A 22,516-nucleotide genomic window follows, 5' to 3' on the forward strand; every position below is an offset into this window, starting at 1 on the left:
GCAGCGTTTTTTATCTTTTGATTGCTTTTTCAAAATGCCAACAGTACTTTAAATAATAAAGGCATTTTGAAAAAGCATTTAAAAGATAAAAAACGCTGCTAACAAATTGTTGATCTAATAACAATTTGACGTTTATACTATTACGTCAAAAGCAACTTTTTTCCAAAGCCTACAATGACTTCACTGAATCATCGTTTCTTGTTCACTATTATTAATATCTTAATTATTAGATATTAATACATCTGGTATTATGGTATTCTGGTATTTCGTCGATTTTAAAATAAACTAACTGTTTCTATCTTATTTTTTTTTGTTAGAATGGGCATAATCAAGAGGGCTACTGATACTGTATTGTAAAAATAAGGTAATTAAGGGCTTATTTTTTGGTATTATAATTTTGCTAATATCTTCGGTTTGAAAGAAAATATCAAGATGCGGTTTTCGCTGACTTTTTAAGCTTTTACTACTCTTTACTACCAGCTAAAATGGCACATACATATATCGTATTTAATTTTTTTGAAAAAACGCGCCATGTTTGTTAAATTGTAAGAAAGCGTCCCCTAGCGTCTACGTTCAAAACCTTATTGTTATTATTATTATGGTATAATATAGAGTAAGAAACGCTCTTTTAAACGAGCCCTCGTTTGTTGGATTCTGATTATCCAGTCCGGAGTTATTAACATTTAAATAAAGATAGATCTAACCTTCCCCCACCACTTTATTTTAGCAGATATGGGAATATTGTTCTAAAAAAAAATCCAAAATTTACTGAAGATTATGAAGCTATTATTTATAGTACCCATTATCTAGGCAAAATTCTGTAAAAAATCTATTTTCTTATTTTCCATAGCAGTTGCACCACCTAGCGGCCGTTTTATAAACTTGAAAATAATTTCCAGCAATTTCTCATAGCATAGAAGTTATAAATATTTTTTTCCGTAAGCCCTGTGGCTAATACTTTCCGAGATACAGTCGAGAGATATTCTTAGTGGGACACCGGGTACAGTATTATTTTACAGTATGAGTGAAATGTTTATAAAATAAAAAGACATTTACTAGAATAATAAAATAATATGATGAGCGCAAAAAAAAGTTTGATATAAATATATAAAAAAAAGTAAAAGTATCGTCCATATAATCATTGTTCAAGTCAAGTATAAGTCCTAAAAACCTTGATATTTCATATTTATGTTTACCAAACTCAAATTGATCCGTATGTTGTTGACAGCCAATAAGCCATGTTATTAAACTTACGTGACCCACAACAGGTGTTGACTGCGATTGAAATGCAAGTCTTTCATAGTGCAAGATTAACTATTTTGTTTTGTTCGCCAATTTTAAATTGGCCGACATAGTTGACTATATGTCTATTAAAAAAATCGTCTACTACACTTATAGAGATAAATAAACAAAATCGCACACGTGCAAAATTAAAACATTACTGTCCCAAAAAGAACGGTTGTAAAACCATATAATTGTTGTTTACTTTTGTTCATTGTTTTTATGGACTATTGCTCATTCTACACATAACTTTTAACCTATCAGTAATACCCCTAGATCATATTATACGAGTGTTGCATTGTCGAGCGGGACATAGGAAATCCCATGTAAATTTTAATGGGGTCAATTATTGGCTTCCCTAATTATTTTAGAGACTAATTCTATTTAAGTTTATTGAATAGCACTAAAACCCACATTCAAAAGAATAACTTTAGATATATTTGATTAGCTCGTTTACGAGTTATCGCCGATTTCTTTTTAAATATTTCTCCTTTCTTATGGCCCTGTATTTACTTACCTTGACTGGTGAAGGTAAAAGATAACTGTCAAATGAAGTTGTCGTTTCAGAAATTTACCTATTTAGTGCTTTATTATTATTGAAAACTCATTCCTACACCGGAAATCTTAAAGATGTATTTATAAATACAAATTGATATGAATTAAAGTAAAATAAAGTAATCAATTACAAGGTTAATTATAGTATTATTACAATATTCAATAACTTATTAATTTAGGTACTATTAAATTGTTAGAACTTTAGGATTTAAGAAGATGTTCAAATATTCCTCCATCGACTGCTAGACAATAACCCAGGCGATCATAAAACTCTCTTCTTACATTCGCTAGTTGGTAAACTGAAATTCTGTTGCAATCGGCAGAAATAGCATTTTTTAACTCGTCTAGATTTGGGTATTTTTTTATCCTTGTATATCCTGTTTTTTAAATGGCCCCAGAGAAAGAAATCATTTGGAGAAATATCAGGAGACCTTGCTGGCCAATTTACTGTATGATTTAGGCCAATAACGTTTCCGTTAAAACTATTATCTAAATATTCCCGAACAGCCAGTGTACTATGTGCCGGGCAGCCATCCATTTGGTACCTAACTTCCTGATTTTCCCTAGCGGCATCATGTAAAGCAGGTAAAATATGATTTTCGAGTAGTTCCAAATAATATTCTGCTTTTAAATTTCGCGTAAGAAATAATGGCCCGATAATATTGTGTCCGAATATCCCTGCCCAAACATTTACTTTCTGTGGATATTGCGTCCTTGTTTCGACAAACCTGTGTTGGTTTTCTTTGTTCCAATATAGATAATTTTGAACATTGGGTTCATTATTTAAGGTAAACGTGCATTTGTCAGTAAAACATATGTTATTTAAAAATTTCCTATCCGTGTTTGCTCTTTCCATCATATCAAAACAAAACGCCTGCCGCCGTATTTCGTCCCCATCTCGTAGCTCTTGGTGCTTTTCATATTTGAAGGAATAGTATTTATGTCGTTTCAAAATTCGAAACGCTGTAGTGTGATCTATTCCTATTTCATCCTCAAGATTCCTTGTGCTGATCTTTCCATCGTTCTCTTCCACGCACAATAAAACTTCCAAGTCGGTATCATTTCTTGCATCTTGTCTTTGTACCTGCCTTGCTTCACATATGCAGTTATTTATTAGGATACCTTTGGACTCAAATCTCTATATTCCTTGCGATTGTAGATTTTCTAGGTATCGCTCTATTCAGATAGAGAGCAGCAAACATGTCCGACACCTTTTGATAACTATTTCCTTGATAATACCATTTAATCATCAATACTTTTTCTTCGGTAGTGTAATTCATGGCATTTTCGATATAGGTATGAATTTTTAATAATAATAATAATAAAGCACTAAATAGATAAATTTCTGAAATGACAACTTCATTTGTCAGTTATCTTTTACCTTGACTGGTGCTCATAAGTAAATACAGGGCCATATGAAAGGAGAAATATTTAAAAAGAAATCAGCGATAACTCGTAAACGAGCTAATCAAAAATATCTAAAGTTATTCTTTTGAATGTGGGTTTTAGTGCTCTTCAATAAACTAAAATAGAATTATTCTCTAAAATAATTAGGGAAGCCAATAATTGACCCCATTAAAATTTACATGGGATTTCCTATGTCCCGTCCGACGATGCAACACCCGGTATATGATCTAGGGTTTTAAATAACACCCAAAACTGACAAGATTGACGTTATGTGTGGTTGGGGCTTAAGAATTATACAGGCAAAAAATAAATAGGTACCTTGTTCGAGATTCGCCGTCTTCACCATTGAGATCATTAGCTTCAAAGTCGAACACCCTGGAAAAGCTGATTTTAGAACCTGGATGCATTAGCAATATCTGAAAAGCAAAGAAATCATTAGTAATCAAAAAGTTGAGAAAAAAAATAGAATTGTTATTCAAGAATTCGACAATTTTTAACTAATATTAATTTTGACTTTTGAATTGTTGGCACTTTTTGTCCCTTTAACATTTTTGTTCTACTAAAGTTAATATATTAATAAAAAAACAGTGCTTACTTCAAGCAATCACTTTTAGCGCAACAATCAGTGCTTATAACAATAGATAAATGAAACAAGTTTAGATTTGAAAGTGCCCATAAGGACAATGTAAACGCTATTTGGCGCTATTCTTGCAACGGTCGCGACCCAAGGCTTTTGATAATTTCGGATCGGTTCAATCTCAAATTTATTATTATTTTTTTTAATTTTATAAATAAAATACAGTGTGTTGCATACAAGAAACTTTATTTTATATCAGGACATGCATGTAAAATACCTATGAAACATTGGAAACCGACGTTATGCCACGATCCACGATGGTATTTGCAGTTCACAGTTCACAACACAGTTTTTTAGTTTTTAATGCCACTTTTTCACATTTATCACGGGTTTGAGTAAGTAAAATTTAAATTAAACTAACAAGATAGCAATAACTAGACGCTTAGAATAGACGCTTTAAACACTTTTCGGTATTTTTTCAATGAGAGCGGTTGAAATTTTGAAAGATTTTATAATTTTTGAAGATTCTCACAAGATTTGACAAAAGAAAATTATTTCTTTTATTATTTATTTTTTTTTATTTTTTATATTTTTTTTTTTTTTTATTTTTTTATTTTTTTTTATTATTTCTTTTATTGTTTGCGGTTGTTCTTAGCAACAGTTATAGTAGCGCCAGATCGCGTACAACAGTCGCGACCCAAAACAATTATATATTTTGACGGGCTTTCCAATCTAAATTTATAATTTTTTCAATCTAAATCTTATAACACAATGACTAAAGAATATAAGGACATGTAACGCCCATATACGGGCTGCAGCAGAATTCGTGACCTTAGACGCCATTCTTTTGATGGCAAACAATGAGTCATCATCTGTTCACCAGCGACAATTTTAGCGATTTTTAATAGTTTGTGTGTAGTGAACTTTGTATAAACTTTATTACAATGGTGATTAGTTGTTCAGCTTCCAAATATAAAAGCAGCAGCGATAAGAGGGAGCCAGGCGTTACGTTTCATAGGTAAATAAACAGTCCGCTCCACCTTTTTAGCGTTTTCTTAGTTTTCTTATTGATTTCGATAATTATTTTTCTGATATTATATATACTTGATGTGTGCTATAAGTCGATACTAGTTTTGTAGCTTTTGTTAACATTTTTTTCGCAATTAAATAGTATGATACTACCGTATACACCATAGGCGTAGTCAAAACATTTATCAAAAAATATAAATATCTGTTCAAACAGCTAGGTTAAGAAAAGTAGGTGCCACGGCACTGTTTGGTGACATCGTCACAATTTGCTCTCGGGTGTTATTTGTCCTTGGATTCTTTAGTCATTGTTATAACAACATTTTTCAACCTGTCAAGTAACAGTAACTGACTAAAATTTTGTTTCCCACAGAAATTAAGCATAACCATCGACTTTAAATTAAGTAAGAAAAACTACGAGATATAACTCTAATTGATTATTATTGAGACCCAATCTATTCCAGCTAACTTCAGATAAACTATACAGAATCCAAAAAATGTAAAACTATGTAGATCATAGTGTATATCATGCTTGAGCATAGGTATTGAAAACGCCAAAATAAAAAATAAAATAAAATAAAACGAGTACATAATTGATTGTTTTAAAATGAGCCTTATTTATTCTCGTGACGGAACTGCTAAATAACTTAAACAATTCTGTGAGCGGTTCGGTGTGCACGTGCCAGATTGACAGATTGCGGTTTCCAACGGGAAATTAATGGAGACAAGAGTGAATTTTCGGAAATTGATGTTTAAACGGAACAAGCGGTCGTCTGTTGGTAAAACAGATTGGAAATTCGTGGTAGTTCCGTGGTTTTTCGTAGATTTTATTAACAACAAACATTGAAGATTCTTTAAAACATCATACCGGGTGTTTTTCATAAGTGGCTCACCCCTTTATCTTTTTATTTTTTCAGGTAAAGGAACGAGATTTGGGCTGTATTCCGTTGCAAAACCAGGCGAACCAGACCGGTAAACTACGGTAAAGAGCGGTTTCTAAAAAACATCGGTTTGATACAGAACGGTTTGGTAAAATATTGGAAACGTCAAATCTTGACGTTTTCTAAATTTCAATACCTCTATTATAAAATTTATCTTTTATGCATTTTTAATGTACCTATTATCTGCTTTTACGTTTGCTTCTTCTTTTCAATGGAGTTTAATTTTGAAAAGTACTTTATTAATAAACTGTTAAACTCGTTAGACAGCTCAAGTAAAGATTTGCAGGTCCAATATTAAAACAGATGAATAATAAATAAACAAATCTAATCAATATTTATATTTTTATAGCTTACATAACATTCACGATTACTTGTTGTCTTGTTTTTCATGTTTTCTTTAAATGTTCCTGACTTTAAGAAACAATGGCTGCATGATAAGTTTAAATGGTCCTAAAAAGTCATTCATTCTATTTAGTTAACGAAATTTATTTACCTTTACTGCCTACCTCCATTGCTTTTGGATGTAAATACAAAATATTATTACAAATTTTAGAAATTAAATGAGAATTTCACTCCAACTTCCAATATTTGCTTGATTTCTGTCATAGATATGACATTGATTGACAAACAAAACCAGAGAAACCAGCCTTCTCGCGCTGGTTAGTTTGGTGACAGTTATAACTGAAAACTTTCAGGAAACCGATAGAAACGGAACATAAAACCATAACCAAGGTAAGCAACGGAATACACCCTTGGTATGTTAGAATATGACATTAATTGGGATTGATTGATGTATTCAATTAGTTTTGGTCACTTCCTGATTCACCGGAAATAACTAAAACTTTTCGTTTTTAAATGGTACCCTCAGAATTTTTTACTTTACTTGATAGAAAATTATATTCTGGATAGAATGACATAAAATATGTCAACTTCTGACATTTTTAATTAAAAAAATAGTATTTTAAATTTCAATCTAGAGTGCCACGACCATAAATGTAAAGACAATTTAGCTCGAAAGGCTGTGGTACCAAATTATTCGTAAAACTATTTCTTCCGAATATGTAACGAGCCATCATCGTTCCATTTGAAAAAGCGATTTTGGCAAATAATTTTTTATCAAGGAGCTTCTCTTCTCTTATTCGTCTCTTATTAAAAAATTACAACAAAATTCAGTTAAACCAAAAACACGTAACACAAAACTAAAGTGTCAAAACGAATGACAATGTCAGGAAATAAATAAATAAATGTGGCAACTGGACAGTTTTTACAGCAACCACCTGAATCCCCAGCGGGAAATTTAAATTCCAGTTAGTCAGCCTGGCGCCGAATACGTTCATGGCTGGCAACAAAAATCGCGCCCTCGATTACGTCACTAAAAGTTTAATTGGTATCGACTATATATCTATCATATTTCTCTATTGGTTCGTACAATGTACTCCGGCCAAAGTACCTTCAGCATCCAACGAAATAAATAATAACTAACTTTTTTCAACGGTTTCAAAACCCTAAAAATCTGCCTTTATCAGCTGAAACTTGCAAACCAGTCCTAATTTACTTTTTTTTGTGCTTTGTTCAGAAGTTGTGGACAAAGCAGAAGAAAAACTGACGGCAGCGTGATTAAATTTCGTCGGCAAAACTCCATAAATCTTACTGCGCCAATGATTTACAATCTTAAGCAAAGCCCTATATAAATTTTCGAAGGGAGTATATATTTCACTCTCCCGGATAGAAACAGGGATGCCAAACAAATTTAAACTATTTGTCAAACTGGGAAATTAACGGTTAAGGGTACAATATCGAAAATTACAGATTTATAGTGCCTAATTATTCCAAAAAGTCAAATAGGCAATTTTTCCCTATTTAGACATTTAAGAAAAAGAAAAAAAATATTTGTCTTATAACCACTTTCTAATAACATACTGACTGTACCTGTACTCGTTGACATTGTATCAAACTCTGCGTATGCGTCAATATTCTGAAGACTACGTGCTCTATGGTAGACTGTTCCTCGAAAATCATCCTGGCTAAATCCAGCAGTACTTGGTTCCGTTTGATTTCCAACTGTGACTTTTCATAAAGATGAGCGTTTCTTAATCCTATTCCACAGAATTGCAGATAACTGGAAAAAATTTCTTCGTCTTGTTTGGTAAAAGGTTGGTCACCCATCTTGTTTATCACCTAGAAAAAAAAACATAATCTCTATACAGGGTGTTTCAAAAAACATGTGCACCACACTTAGATAGCCACTAATCTAATGAAAACACTTTTTTTAAGAGTCCTTTTCATTAGTCCGAAAAAGTAGTAAAATAAGCGTTCGGCATTTAACGTTTTATGTAAAACTGGCTAGGTATTTTTACACAAATGAAGAAGGAAATTAAAGATAGAGGATTATACTATATCCGTATTGTAGCACATTTTTAGACAACTTCTTTATTTTTAAGATTTTGATGGTCAAACATCAACAAAATATTCCTTATGTTTGGACTAAATTTTCTCGAAAATAAAGACATAATTTAAAATTCCGTTACAATACGGAAATAGATTGAAGTTTCGTGATTACAGTGATATATAATTTATATGGTTTTGTAACAAATTACTTGCTATTTTATGGCAAATGCTGAAGCTCTGCAAACTTCTTTATTAAGGGACTTCTAAAATATAATAATATTAGTTATTTTATAATTATAGTGCCGTGCGAGTGCCAAGTCATTATAATTTTTATTCAAATAAAGATGTATAATATTATTATATTTTAAAAGTCGCTTGTTAAAGATGCTGTAAAATATCCATATGGTTTTTTGAAAACTTAATATTTTGTCAGTGTAGAGGAACGCCAATAATTCTATTACGACAATTTTTTAGACGTAAAAAATAAAATTAATATAAAAAACTTTTTATTGGGAACTTTTACCTTGCACCTTACCACTGTATATTTTTACATTCTGCAGTTCTCAAAATGTTTCTCAATTACCTACAGTGAGAGGATACAATAAATCTTTTAAATTCTCCCAAATCAAATTGACAATTTCAGCTAAATCTTTTAGTAAGGATTCCTTTTATTCTATTACAATTTATAATTCAAACTTTAATCTACAAAAGGACGCGGAATGAGAAAATTTTGTTCCAAGCAACCCCAATTTTGTCTGCTGATAAAAATTTAATTTCGCCCAATGTCTCGGTTTCGGAGGGTGTACTGCGTTTGACAGACGTCTGAGGATGGGAGAAATAAGCCGTTTCGAAACAAAGAGCCGTCAGTTATTTTGTTATTTAATTTTCAATTTATACTTAAGTCGCAACGGGATTAACACGAAAGATTGAAAAGAAAATAACGAGATATTTTGATTATTCTTAAGAGTCTATTACGCCGTACTGTGTGGGTCGCTCTTAGGGGTCGGGTAAAGGGGGTGTGTAGCCGAAGGAAATATATTATATTCGATGTACTTAAACAGCCGTTAAACGGTAGCCGACTAAAATGCCGTTAATAGATATTGTGACGTCGTTCATGTTGGCGGAAAGTAACGCCTAACCTTAAACATTTTGCAAGAGCACCTGTGGGTCAGTGGCTGAGGCTATCGCTTCGAAAGCGGATGGTCCGTGGTTCAAATCTCACGCCGACCAAGACTTTTTTATATTTTTTTTAGCGTGATCTTATTGCATTGGTTTCACTCTTTTTGGTTGGAGTGGTTTAGTTATTTGGCGGGTTGGTTAGCGTGGTTATTTGGAGGGTGTTAATTCATTGGTTAGTTGGTTATTTGGTGGGGTTGGTTGATTTTTACTAATTTATATTTGTTTTTTATATTTTTTGTCAGTGTCGAGGTTAGTTGCGTTGGTTAAGTTGGTTATTTGGAGGGATGGATAGCGTTGGTTAGTCCTTATAAAATTCCTATATTTCATAAAGCCGTCAAGTGCGTCACATCAACGACGTCATACCCATTAACGGCAGTTTAAGTACAGCCTATTATATTTCATAAATCTTTCTAAGGCTTAGACCGATCCTGTCATGTTAGATTAGGTTAGGTTGATGGGGTTTGGGATCATGTTTGATCCCTCACTCGGAGGCCTTGGGCCCATTGCGACACCCCTGTTATTGTTGTACCAAACCTTCCTCTCATTCTTTCTTTGCGATAAAGCACTTCCAGCTCTTTGCAAAGTTCCCGATGTCGCTGATGTTGGCTTCTGCTGCTTCCTCTAGTCCCTCCAAAAAACCTTGCCCTAAAGTTTTAAAGCGTCGGTATTCCAGTGCCGGACAGTGGCACAGCAGGTGCTCTATGGTTTCTTCTTCCTCTCCGCATTCTCTGCAGTAGACGTCGTTGGAAACCTTCCATCTCACGAGGTTTACCCCCGTGGTATAGTTTCCAGTGACGACACCTACAATTATGCGTACTAGGTCCTTTTTGTGCTCTAGTAGTTGTTTTGTCTTTTTGCTATCTACCATTGGCCATAGTCTTCCAGCTGTAGCGCAGTCCTCACGGTGTTGCTACGTCTCTTGCTGCTTGGCCTTGATGGCAGTTCCTATAGCTTCCTTGAGTGTGTTGATCGTCACAAGTGGTGGGTCATCTGCCACGGCCTCTCCCCTGGCCCTGTCTTTGGCGAGTCTGTCTGCTTCCTAATTGCCCACCACATTGCTGTGGCTTGGCACCCAGCACAGAGTAGCCCCAAAACTGCCCCGACGCAGCCAGGACAGTGCTTCTCGGCATTCCATCACAGTTTTCGATCTCACTGATTGCATGCCCATATAACACAACACAATCCTATAGATATCTTGAGGATATCCACCAAGGATATAGTAAATATCTTAGGGATATCCAAAAACCAGAGGAGGATATTTATGGGATATCCAGATGGGACAAAAAAGTCATCTTCAAGACATCCCTAGGCAAGCCTTTTACGATTATTTAGGATATTTATAGGATAATACAAGGATGATGTTGGGAGCATTATAGAATATTTTTAGGACATTATATGAGGACTGTTATTTGACAATACTTACTTCATCCTTAGTTTATAGTAAAAACGTTAGCGATTTTGTTTTATTTAGCCACATTTTGACGTTATTCATTGGATATTTTTATTAACAGCTCTAAAATATACTTGCGTCAAAATTGAGAAGTCTATTTGTATGAGTTAAGACCTTTCAATTTATACTGTACCATCGAAAAAAAACGACGTTCAATTGGCTTGAAAAATTACGATCGATGACATTTAGGGGTGACATATGTGTTTAGGTATAAAGAACAAGCGCTTTTGAACAAATTTTTCATTGTGAGACCCTGAGTCGTTCGTCGTTTTTCGACATTAGTTGAGGTTAGGATAGAATTTCTGCTAGAACAAGGCTAGAACTATGAGTATAAGAAAAAACTAAGTCAAACTCAACGAGTTTTGTTAGTTTCAGTCATTTTTAAGGCCATCCAATATCGACAAACGACCGGATTCACCTCAAATTTCACTAAATCAAAGAACTGAATAATACACGATGCAAAAACAAACAACTGTCGGGATGGATTGTGGGAAATTTTTTGCGTGGGCATTTTAAATTCTCTGTATTACTGGGAGTGGCCAAGCTCATAAATATCCAGGTTATCCAGAAGATACCAACAGGATATTTTGTTGCCTTGACGTAATATATATATATATATATATATATATATATATATATATATATATATATATATATATATATATATATATATATATATATATATATATATATATATATAAAGTATATATATATATATATATATATATATATATATATATATATATATATATATATATATATATATATATATATATATATATCTATCTATCTGTATGGTTTATTCCATTTTATGTAATATAAAAAGTAGTACATTATTTATTTTTCCTAAATATCTAGACGATATTGTTAGGATATTTTATTATCATGAGCATGTTTGGGTATCTCAGCTGGATGTAAATTAGATATACGACAGAGATATCCATAGGATATTCTATTCTGAGACATCTACAGGATTTCACGATGTCTGGAGGATAGTCTATAGATGTCTTTATAAGATGATCTTATAATGGGACATTCCGACATTCTATGAATATCCTGCGGATATTGTGTGTTATGTGGGTGATGCTTCTTAAAGCGGCCAAGCTGTCAGAGTATATCACTATATCCCGTATTGGCCTATCAGCAATTTTCTCTCGTATACAACTAGCCGCTTCCTGTAGTGTTAAGCCAAACCCAAATTCCAAACGCACGTGCTTTGATTAAGGCTTGATTAAGGTTTGCAGAGCTTCAGCATTTGCCATAAAATAGCGAGCAATTTGTTACAAAACCATATAAATTATATATCACTGTAATCACAAAACTGCAATCTATTTCCGTATAGTAACGGAATTTTAAATTATGTCTTTATTTTCGAGAAAATTTTGTCTAAACATAAGGAATATTTTGTTGATGTTTGACCATCAAAATCTCAAAAATAAAGAAGTTGTCTAGAAATGTGCTACAACACGGATATACTACAATCCTTTCTTTAATTTCCTTCTTCATTTGTGTAAAAAAAAACGTCGCCAGTTTTGCATTATTTTGCTACTTTTTCGGACTAGTGAAATGGACTCCGAAGATTTAATTTATATAAGTGTGTTCCATTAGGACAGTGGCCGTTTTGGCCAGTGTATCTGTCGTTTGTTAAGGTCCAAGTGCACCGAGAGCTTCCTGCCGTAAATATCCATAGGAAACTGGTTATTTTTAGTCGAAAAATAGCGCCAGAGGTCCGGTGCCAAGTCTGGCAGACGGAGATTGGGCCAATCTGGATGTTTTGCCAAGTTTTTAATGAATTTTGCATCGTCGTATCGAAGCTGTTTGTCGCCGTCCCGTCTTCGGCAAATTCACGGACAATATCGCACAAAGAACGCGTTTTGCTTTTGGTTTCGTACGAAAATAACATATTTAAGCTGGATGCTTTAGAATAAAACATGTCTGGGCAACCTGAATCCAAATTCGACCAAAAAATATTTTAACAATACACAATATATGAAATTTCGGTAGCATATTCTGCAGATAAATTTAAGTAAAAAGTTCGTATAAATGTATGTCCTAAAATGCTTAGTTTCGGAGATAAAGGGTGTAGAAGTTTCATTTTTATTTCGATTTTTTTGAAATAATTTATGAAGTAACGTCAATATTTGGATGAAAATTGGTGTCTGGGAGTTTTTTGACATGAGAAATTTGATTTTGTTGTCAATATGACTCCTATTTGTAGGGAGCGCCAGGGGGGTGACAGTGAAATAGGAAAATTGGAAACAGTCATTAGTGTCATTCCTGTCATCTCCTGACAAGTATGGCCGCCTAGACAAGGACAACAATGTTTCTGTCTAACTATTGTCTAACTTCACAGTTTAGAATTGACAGATTTGTTCTAAAACAAATCGAACAAATTTCGACGCCATTTTAATTCTCTCCGTTTAGTTTTGTTTTGTAAATTCAATTTGATATTTCGCCTGAAATTTATAAATATAAAGGTAATAAAGCATATAAAATATATATTACATGAAAAATCCTGGAGAAAAAGACGTTTCTGCAGTAGTAGATATGTCCCATGTATATTAAAAATAGGTAGTAAATAAACACTATTTCCATGTTTTTTAGATGCAAGAAAATTTTGTTATATGTTTATGATCGGCGATTTTATTGAAAATGGAAACAATTTACAGCAAGGTAAGATCATTTTTAACTATAGCCAATATTAGTTATCTCCAGTATGTGCGATTTATTGTCAATAATACAATAAATCTGTCTGATACAATCTGATTGTTATCCGATTAAAAGTCTCTTTACTTCTTTTGGATTCATAAACCAGGTCTCTTTGGGAATAATGGAGCTTTTTTAATTAGTATATTTATATTTTATACCTATATTGATATTTTTACATTGTTAATTTTAGTATAAAAAATGTGTTTTTCTGTTTTCAGGTTTGGTTTGTTATGGTATAAGGCTCCCGTTTTCATGTTCCTGCCCCCTTTTTCTGTTTCTGAAGGCTGTGAATCCGTGTATTTATTTACAAATTACTGTAAGTCATGCTTATACCTTACTAATTTACGTTAAAACTGCATATAATTAAGTAATTGATATAGAAATCATTCAATTCTTTATTTTTCTATATTTATTTAGTCACGTTGTCTTACATTTCAAATAAATATGTTTGAATAAATTTTTATTTTGTTTTATTTATGATAAGAAAGAGTACAAAATACATTTAAACTGAAAGAGGTGCCCGCCATTGAATAACCGGAAACGGAAATAAAAATGAAGCCATCATGTCAACCTGTCAATTGAAAATTAGTTCTCCAGACGACAACGAAGGCTTTCGGTGGCGTATCGTGTTTCCACGATTTAACACAGAGTTGACACTTCTTTCTAGTTATTTTATGGGGAGCGCCACCTACATGTGTTTTAACTGTTTTGAAGAGTAATAATTTTTCGTCTGTACCGGGTGGCCAACTAAGAATGGACGCCGGCTGTATCTCAGAAACTACTTATCGTATAACTTTGGGAAAAAAATTCTAATAAGCAAATCGATCAAGAGAAATCGCTGGAAATTATTTTCAAGTTCGAAAAATGTCCGCTGGGGGGCGTTTCTCTGATAGCCAATCAGAAAACAGAATTTTTCTTAAAAATATGCAGGTGAACAGGTATTTTAAATATTACTATTGTAATCGTCGAGAAATTTGTAATTTTTTTTATGTAGAGTATTTTGCTCTATCTCATAAAATAAAGTGGTGGGGGAAGATTAAACTTGATTTTATTAAAATAAGGATAACTCTGGTTTAGGTTAGCCGATTTAAACAAACTAGGGCTCGTTTAAAAGAGCTTTTCTTCCTTAATCATCTACAGTATAAATTTTGTTTCCATAATTTTTTTCGTGGTAGCTAGAGGGCGCTGTATGACACCATAACAGATATTGCGCTTTTGCAGAAAAAAATTAAATAGGAGGCTATATTTCTCTTCACACAGTTAAATAGAGCACAAAATTTCCAAAAAATTGGCGCAAACCGCAACTTTCTATCTTCTCTCTAACCGGAGTTAATAAGAGAACAAATCATGTTAGGCTGCCGTTTAGGATTATATGGTCTAAAAAGTATAGAAAAATTAAATTTTTTATGCAAAAGCGCAAAATTTGTTATAATATCATACAGCACCCTCTAGCTACCACGAAAAAAATTATGGAAACAAAATTTATACTGGAGATGGTTAAGGAAGAAAAGCTCTTTTAAACGAGCCCTAGTTTGTTTAAATCGGCTAACCTAAACCAGAGTTATCCTTATTTTAATAAAATCAAGTTTAATCTCCCCCCACCACTTTATTTTATGAGATAGAGCAAAATACTCTATATCAAAAAAATTACAAATTTCTCGACGATTACAATAGTAATATTTAAAATACCTGTTAACCTGCATATTTTTGAGAAAAACTCTGTTTTCTGATTGGTTATCAGAGAAACGCCCCCTAGCGGACATTTTTCGAACTTGAAAATAATTTCCAGCGATTTTTTTTGGTCGATTTACTCATTATAATTTTTTTCCCAAAGTTATACGATAAGTAGTTTCTAAGATACTATACTATTTTGTAGATTTTCTTACATTGAATATGCCTATGTAAATACCGCATTTTTATACAAAAAATATTTACCTGAGCAACACCTATGACGTCACCATTGGTATCTTTAATCGGCATGCAAAGGAGAGTTTTGGTCCTGTACCCTGTCAATGTGTCAATGTCATGATTAAACCTGTCATCCTGAAAAAGAAAATATAAAAGTTAGTACATATTTTTTGTGGTTTCAGTAAACTATTCAGACATAAATCTCTCTCGAAATTTATAGGAATTATGGTATTTAAGTTTAAAACCATTTTTTTTATGTTTTACTACTTGTTCTATTTTCCAATTTTCACAATATATTTTAGTATTTTCTTAATTTTTGTAACAATATCCCAAATCACTCTAGTTTTCTTTTTCTAAAGTTATACAATACTTCATCTGTATGAATTAATAACATAAAAAGCTTGCAATCTAATCTCGTATTGACTGCATTTTCTTGTGTAATTCCTCCAAGGTTTTCCATTTATTCCCCGATTGGTTTTCTCAATTTCCTTTCAACATTTCCCGGCTTTAATCCAATCTACTCCACTAGCAGCGATACATGTTTATTTGCTATATTATCCAGCTAAAATCTATTTACTTTAACTAGACCATTTCATGCTTTATTATTCTTTACATATCAACAACAATCGATAATCTTAGCGAAATTGGTATTACTTAAGTTTATTAATTTCATTTCTGTCCTCTTTCAAAAATATAAATGCATAATTGATATATATCAAGACAATTAAAAATTCAACTACGTCATTGATTTTTAGTTCGAAGCATCCTACATACCTGTAAAATACCTGATTAAATTTTTCAAAAATAATCATAATTTTGTCAAAAAAGTTGAAAAAATTAGGAATTTACCGAGTGGTTAACTTTAACTGTGAATAACTTTTGAAGGAGTAGGTTTATCGAAAAATTGTAAGACACCTTTTTTGTAGAGCGTTCAATTCCGTACAAGAATATATGATTGTCATGGCTGCGAGAGAACAAGATCGAGAGAAAAAAAATTATTTGCAAAAAGTAGCAAATTCCCAAGCAATTTAAATGGAAACGAATCGTCTTTGGGGCAAGGTTTATTGTGAATATTAGGGGTTTACAATGGTCTGTTATTTTTTTTAGACAATAAACTAAAAATTTAGAGGGCGTCGTGGAAAATAACGGACACCCTAACGAATTCTAAAAAGACATTGATTAATTGAATCGGAATTAAAAATTCTTTTGAAATCGGAAAAACAAACACGCTGAACGCAAACTTTATCTATCTCAGTGGCAAACTGCAATCTGGATGGGGCTTAATTCGAGTCGACGGCTTTTTGGTCCGTTTCCAGATGCAATTCGCATGGAAAAGGCAGTTTTGGAAAAGTTGCAACGAAACTTTCGCGAACCCGGCGCCTGACGCTGATTTTGTTGACTTTAGGGAACGACGGTAGCTATGTGGGGTCTCAAATTACTGTTTAAAACACTATTTCAAACGAAATTAATGTAGATTCTATACCAGGGTCAGTCGGAAAGTTTTTATCATACAAGAATTTATTTGAAACTTGCAATAACCAGGCAGCTCAACTTTTCTACGAAAATTAGATTTTTACTGAATTAACCTTTAAAAAATAGACCAATCGTTGCAACAAGTAGATAACTCCATTTAACAGTATATAAATGACAACGTTATTTGGAGCTAACTTTGCAGTAACAACCAGGGTAGCTCCTGGAAGCTGTCTGCAGCAAGCAAAATTTCTTAAAATGAAGCTACCTGTTTATTGCAGCCACCCCTTCAATTGTTTTTAGGGTTCCGTACCCAATGGGTAAAAACGGGAACCCTATTACTAAGACTTCGCTGTCTGTCCGTCTGTCACAAAGGTCTATCTTATGAACCGTTATAGGTAGACAGTTGAAATTTTTAATTAAAAATTAAACAAATACTAAAAACAGAATTAAATAAATGTTTATAAATGAAAAAGTACTTTCACTAAACATTATCTTTTAAGTAAGAATTTTACATAGAATCTTTCAAGTCCTTGGTGGCCGCGTGGTTAAAGCGTTAGGACTTTACGCTGCTATGACGCTGGAGCCGTAGTAAGGCAGGTTCGAATCCTAGTCAAGACGACTTTTTTTAATCGTTTTTTTTTAAATTTTTATGCATTTTGATTCGTATTATTACGTGTGTTTTGTGTCTTTTGAAGTCAAGTAGAGGAAAAATCGAGGGAAAATTAACTGTAGACCCAGATCACAGTTTATAGTTAATACTCGCTGCCCAGGCAGAAACTCTTATAAACCAATAAAGTTGCTATCAATAAAGTTTGTATACTATCTCGTCGTAGCTAAGTGCATCTCGTATATACTACAAGGATCCTACTATAAACATATAGTACTGGAGTAGCTGTAAAATATCGACATCACACGATAGGTAAATTATGGATTTTAGTACTGCAGAAAAATAATATCAAAATTAAGATTAAAGTTAATTAATCAACCTTTAAGGTATAAAATGTTATTTTATTTATTCCTGTGGAATATTACAAATTTGTATTTGTACATAAGTTATATTGATAAATATAATAATAAATGGGGGAAGTTTCCAAGAACAGTTAACCTAATAGGACTGCTCATTCAGCCAAAAGTGTCCGCCAGGTGCATGCAAAAACTACTCGCTTTGTGACGTCATTGTCGTCCTTGTCATGGTTATTAGTCCTTATCCGGCAACCAATAATACACACACGTGCATTATTGGTTGCCGAATGCAAAACGTTCATTATTTAGTTTATTTATTTAAACACCTTATATGTATGCAGTATAGAAAATAACTGTATAAATCGTATTAAATACTCGGATAATGCATTTTTATGAACAGCAGGTCCCAGCGTCACCTTTTGCAAGCATTCTTTTTAGAGTACTTCCATATTTTGCTTTAAAATAATTAATAAACAAAATCGTGGGCACTTAGTATGCACTTTGTCACAATTCACAATACAAAATGAACGTATTTATACACTCTATAGCTCTAAAAACTTTAAAGACACCCTTTTCACATTTAAAATTGACAAAATAATTAACTCAAAATTGCTCAGCTGTTATTTTTATAAGTTTACCATAGGCAACTAATAATACACACTATCATGACAAGGCTTTGACAAGGACTACAATGACGTCACAACTGTCAGCTGAAGCGCGGGAAGAGGCGAACGTACGTCTTATGAGGATGAGCAATCCTATTAGTTTACCGTTCTTGGGAAGTTTCTTGAAGCTTGAAAGTAAGAAATAGTTCTTTTTTATATTTTTTTGTATGTTCTGTTTTGTTCTTCTTTGTTTTGTATTAACACATACCGTTTTTTTTAAATAAAATAACTCGATTACATTTTTTCAGTTTTATACAGTTTTTTTCACAATATTTTGAAGTAATCACTTATCAGTCAAATTTTAAATATATTAATTTCCTGCTATGCGTTCCAGTTGTACCAACTTATTTTTTTGTAAAATAAAATAAACTCCTTTAAAATTAAAATGACAGACACATCTATCACTGTCAAGGATCTTGTCACTGGACAGAGTATAATGGATCTGAAGAGCTCGCAGTGGAACAGGTCGATAGCCACCTCAAAAACCTGTATCGAACATGAAATCATCGATACTCTCATGCATCGATACTATCGATACTATCAAAAAATCGATAGTATTATACATCACTACCCTAGGATAAAAAAAAATAATAAAAAATAGAAATATACAAGAATAGACCCTTTTTAATGATTAGTTCGAACCAAAAGGCACTTCATTTCCCCTCACCAACCCTTCGTTTCCACCGAAGTGAAAATTAATTAAAAAACTACTTCTTTTCTAATTAAAATGGCGTTTACTCGCTGCCTGTGATGGGATCAATCGTACGGGAGGGCTGCTAATTGATGGCTTTATTTCCCCGCAGGGTTTGCCCACGAGCACGCCGGCTACGTCATTCGCACAAGGTGGGTTCTACGACGTCTAATAATCATTAGCGACAAAAATAAACCGCACGCTGAAAAATGACGCGGAGCAACGAGCCAGCCAGACGCGTCCCTTACTCCATTACAATTTGTTTTATCCGTTTATAGTGGATAAGACTCTATTTTCACATGAAAAACCCTTAAAGTGTGTTTTTAGGGTTTCGTACCCAAAGGGTAAAAACGGGAACCCTATTATCCGGACAAACGAACGAACGAGCGAACGAATGGAATTCGGTATATTTGGACGGGGAACCGGACGCATGCGGCCGTTCGTTCGTTTGCTCTACCATCCGTTTCGAGTCGGTACATCAAAAGAGTTCAAAAACGAATGGGTAGATGTTGTTCGTTCGGTTCTAAAATTCGGTCCCGTCCATACTACTACCGAACGAACCAACGAATGTTCGTTCGTTCGTTCGGATAGTGAATACGCACCTTTACTAAGACTTCGCTGTCCGTCCGTCCGTCTGTCACACGGACAAGTCAAAGGTCTATCTTATGAACCGTTATAGCTAGACAGTTGAAATTTTTACAGATAATGTATCAGATATATGTAGGTATGTTGCCGCTACAAGAACAAATACTAAAAACAGAATTAAATAACTTTTTATAAATAAAAAAGTACTTTTACTAAACATTATCTTTTAAGTAAGAATTTTACATAGAATATTTCAAGTCCTCGGTGGCCGCGTGGTTTAAATCGTTAGGACTTTACGCTACTATGACGTTGGAACCGTAGTAAGGCAGGTTCGAATCCTAGTCAAGGCGACTTTTTTTTAATCGTTTTTTTTTAATTTTTACATATTTATTTTTACTTTTTACATATTTATTATTGATTAATACAATTTGGTAATGTGTTTCTTCATTTTTTTTAATTACTTATATGCGCATTCAAAATTTCAGCTAAATCAGAAAATGTCTCTATAGTATATGAGTCCCACTTGAACTATTTTTCTATTATTTACCCACCGAAAACAATATTCTCTATAATAAAAGCGACATAAAAAATTCACATCATAAACGGTGGAACTTTAATCAAAATTCCTTTGAGCCTCTAAAAACCGCCCTTCGTTATTAATAACCCTCATTAAACCCTACACCCTTCTAAATTTCATAACGCGCCGACAGGCCTGTGTGTAAACAAGCCCTAATTAAAAATCGAGGAGACATTGTTTTGTAATTTGGTCGGCTGTTGAAAATGTTTTCGTAATTTTCGTGTGATTGGTCGAAGCCTACAGGTAAAATTTTCGTTTTCAGAATAATAACAGAATATTAAAAATATGTTTTTCATGCTAATGAAGTTTTTTTTCGTAAAATGTTTGTGTCAGTGTTAATATTAGGAAATTTGAGGGAAATAAAATGTTGCTGAATTTTGTTTGAAATTAAATAAACGCTAATCTATACTAATATATAAAATTCTTAAGTGACTGACATACTGATTAATCACGATTCTGCACAAACCACTCAAAATAAGAAGCTCAATTTTGGCATACAGGTTGATTCTAGGGTGTAGAAGTTCGATAAGAAGGGATTTTTCGAAATTCCAGTTCCAAGAGGGTGAAACCACCCCTCAAATATTACAATATTTTTTATTTAAAAAACGGTCAAGTTTCCGAAAAAACGCTTAAACACGTATATTTTATTTTGTATTTTTACATATTTTAAGATTTTTTAAAAATGTATACAGGGTGTTTCGAAAAATCTGGTCATTGATTAATCACGATCCTGCTTAAAGCGCTTGACGTAAAAAGCTGATTTTTGAAAACAGATTGACTTTATGGTGTAGAGGTTCGATAAGAAGGGATTTTTCGAAACTCGAATTCTAAGGGGGTGAAACTATCCCTCAGATATTCAAATATTTTTTATTTAAAAACCGGTGAGTTTTTCGGAAAAACTCTTAAACACGTATATTTTATTTTGTTGTTTTACATATTTTAAGATTTTTTATAAATTTATACAGGGTGTTTCATAAAATATGACCATTAAGTAATCACGATTCTGCTTAAACTGCTTGACGTTTAAAGCTGATTTTTGGCAAACGAATTGACTGTGGGGTGTAGAGGTTGGATAAGGAGGGGTTTCTCGAATCTCAAATTCCAAGATGGTGAAAACGCCCCTCAAATATTACAATATTTGATATTTAAAAAACGGTTAGTCTTTCGGGACAAGCATAATTTTATTTGGTTTTTTTACATATTTTGAAAATTTTTAAAAAATCATACAGGGTGTTCCAAAAAGTTGGGTAATTTCTTAACCACGATTCTGCTCAAACTGCTTGACGTAAAAAGCTTATTTTTGGCAAACGAATTTTTCGAAAGTCAAATTCCAACGAGATGAAACTACCCCTCAAATATTACCAAGTTATATAATAATATCGCCATATTGTTTTTTCTCATGCTGACATAAATGTGAGAAAATTTTATCCAGTTTGTATGCTAATGGAAATTCTTGCTTTGCTTTATCATCACCATTACAAATGATTAATTCAACGCGAACGAAGTTGCGGGTACATGCTAGTAATGCCCACTTGCACCGTTTGTATAAACGTTGTTTAAAGGCTAAACAGTGATTAACTATATAATATTTTATTATAATTAATAATTAAACTATATAATATTTTATTATAATTAATCACTGTTTAGCCTTTAAACAAAGTTTATACAAAGGGTGCAAGTGGGCATAAGACTTATAAAAATATATATTAAGATCCGTCTACAGTAAGACTGTAAAATATTTGGTTATGTAGCGAGTGATAGATCTCGGTCAAAATTGAAGGAAAATAATGGAATAAGTTTTCACTAGTAAGTGACTATACAGGGTGTTTCATAAAACATATGACGTGGGGAGATTCCTCATCTAAAAATAAGATTTATTTTTCATATCAACATAGGTCCGATTCTGCTTTGTTTTGTAGCTACATGGTGATAAAGTCTTAATATTTTTTCGAGTTATTATAATTATCTGTTTTTTTTTCGACACTTTTTTTAGCATTAAAATATGTAGCACTTATAGTAACTTTTACCCTCAAAATTTCATTCGAATCGCTAAAAAAACTTGGAAGAAAATTATAATAAATCGAAAGATTATTAAGATTTTAACACCCTGTAGCTACAAAACAAAGCAGAATCAGACCTAC

At 32.9% G+C, this 22,516-nt stretch overlaps 1 protein-coding gene across 10 annotated transcripts in view; it reads right to left on the minus strand.

The window, feature by feature from the left end:
- Positions 1 to 22,516, minus strand: part of LOC115885083 (dual 3',5'-cyclic-AMP and -GMP phosphodiesterase 11) — a 270,581-nt gene that overhangs the window by 7,427 nt on the left and 240,638 nt on the right. For all 10 annotated transcript variants that reach the window (XM_030903858.1, XM_030903863.1, XM_030903856.1 and 7 more), the window contains 3 exons: positions 15,449 to 15,556; positions 7,717 to 7,965; positions 3,562 to 3,659 (listed from right to left, as the gene is read on the minus strand). In XM_030903858.1, coding sequence (XP_030759718.1) covers positions 3,562 to 3,659; positions 7,717 to 7,965; positions 15,449 to 15,556 — 455 coding nt within the window. The remainder of the gene's footprint in view (positions 1 to 3,561; positions 3,660 to 7,716; positions 7,966 to 15,448; positions 15,557 to 22,516) is intronic.

This window comes from Sitophilus oryzae, unplaced genomic scaffold, assembly GCF_002938485.1.
Source record: "Sitophilus oryzae breed Bouriz unplaced genomic scaffold, Soryzae_2.0 scaffold_360_pilon_pilon, whole genome shotgun sequence".
Taxonomy (NCBI): Eukaryota; Metazoa; Arthropoda; class Insecta; order Coleoptera; family Curculionidae; genus Sitophilus; species Sitophilus oryzae.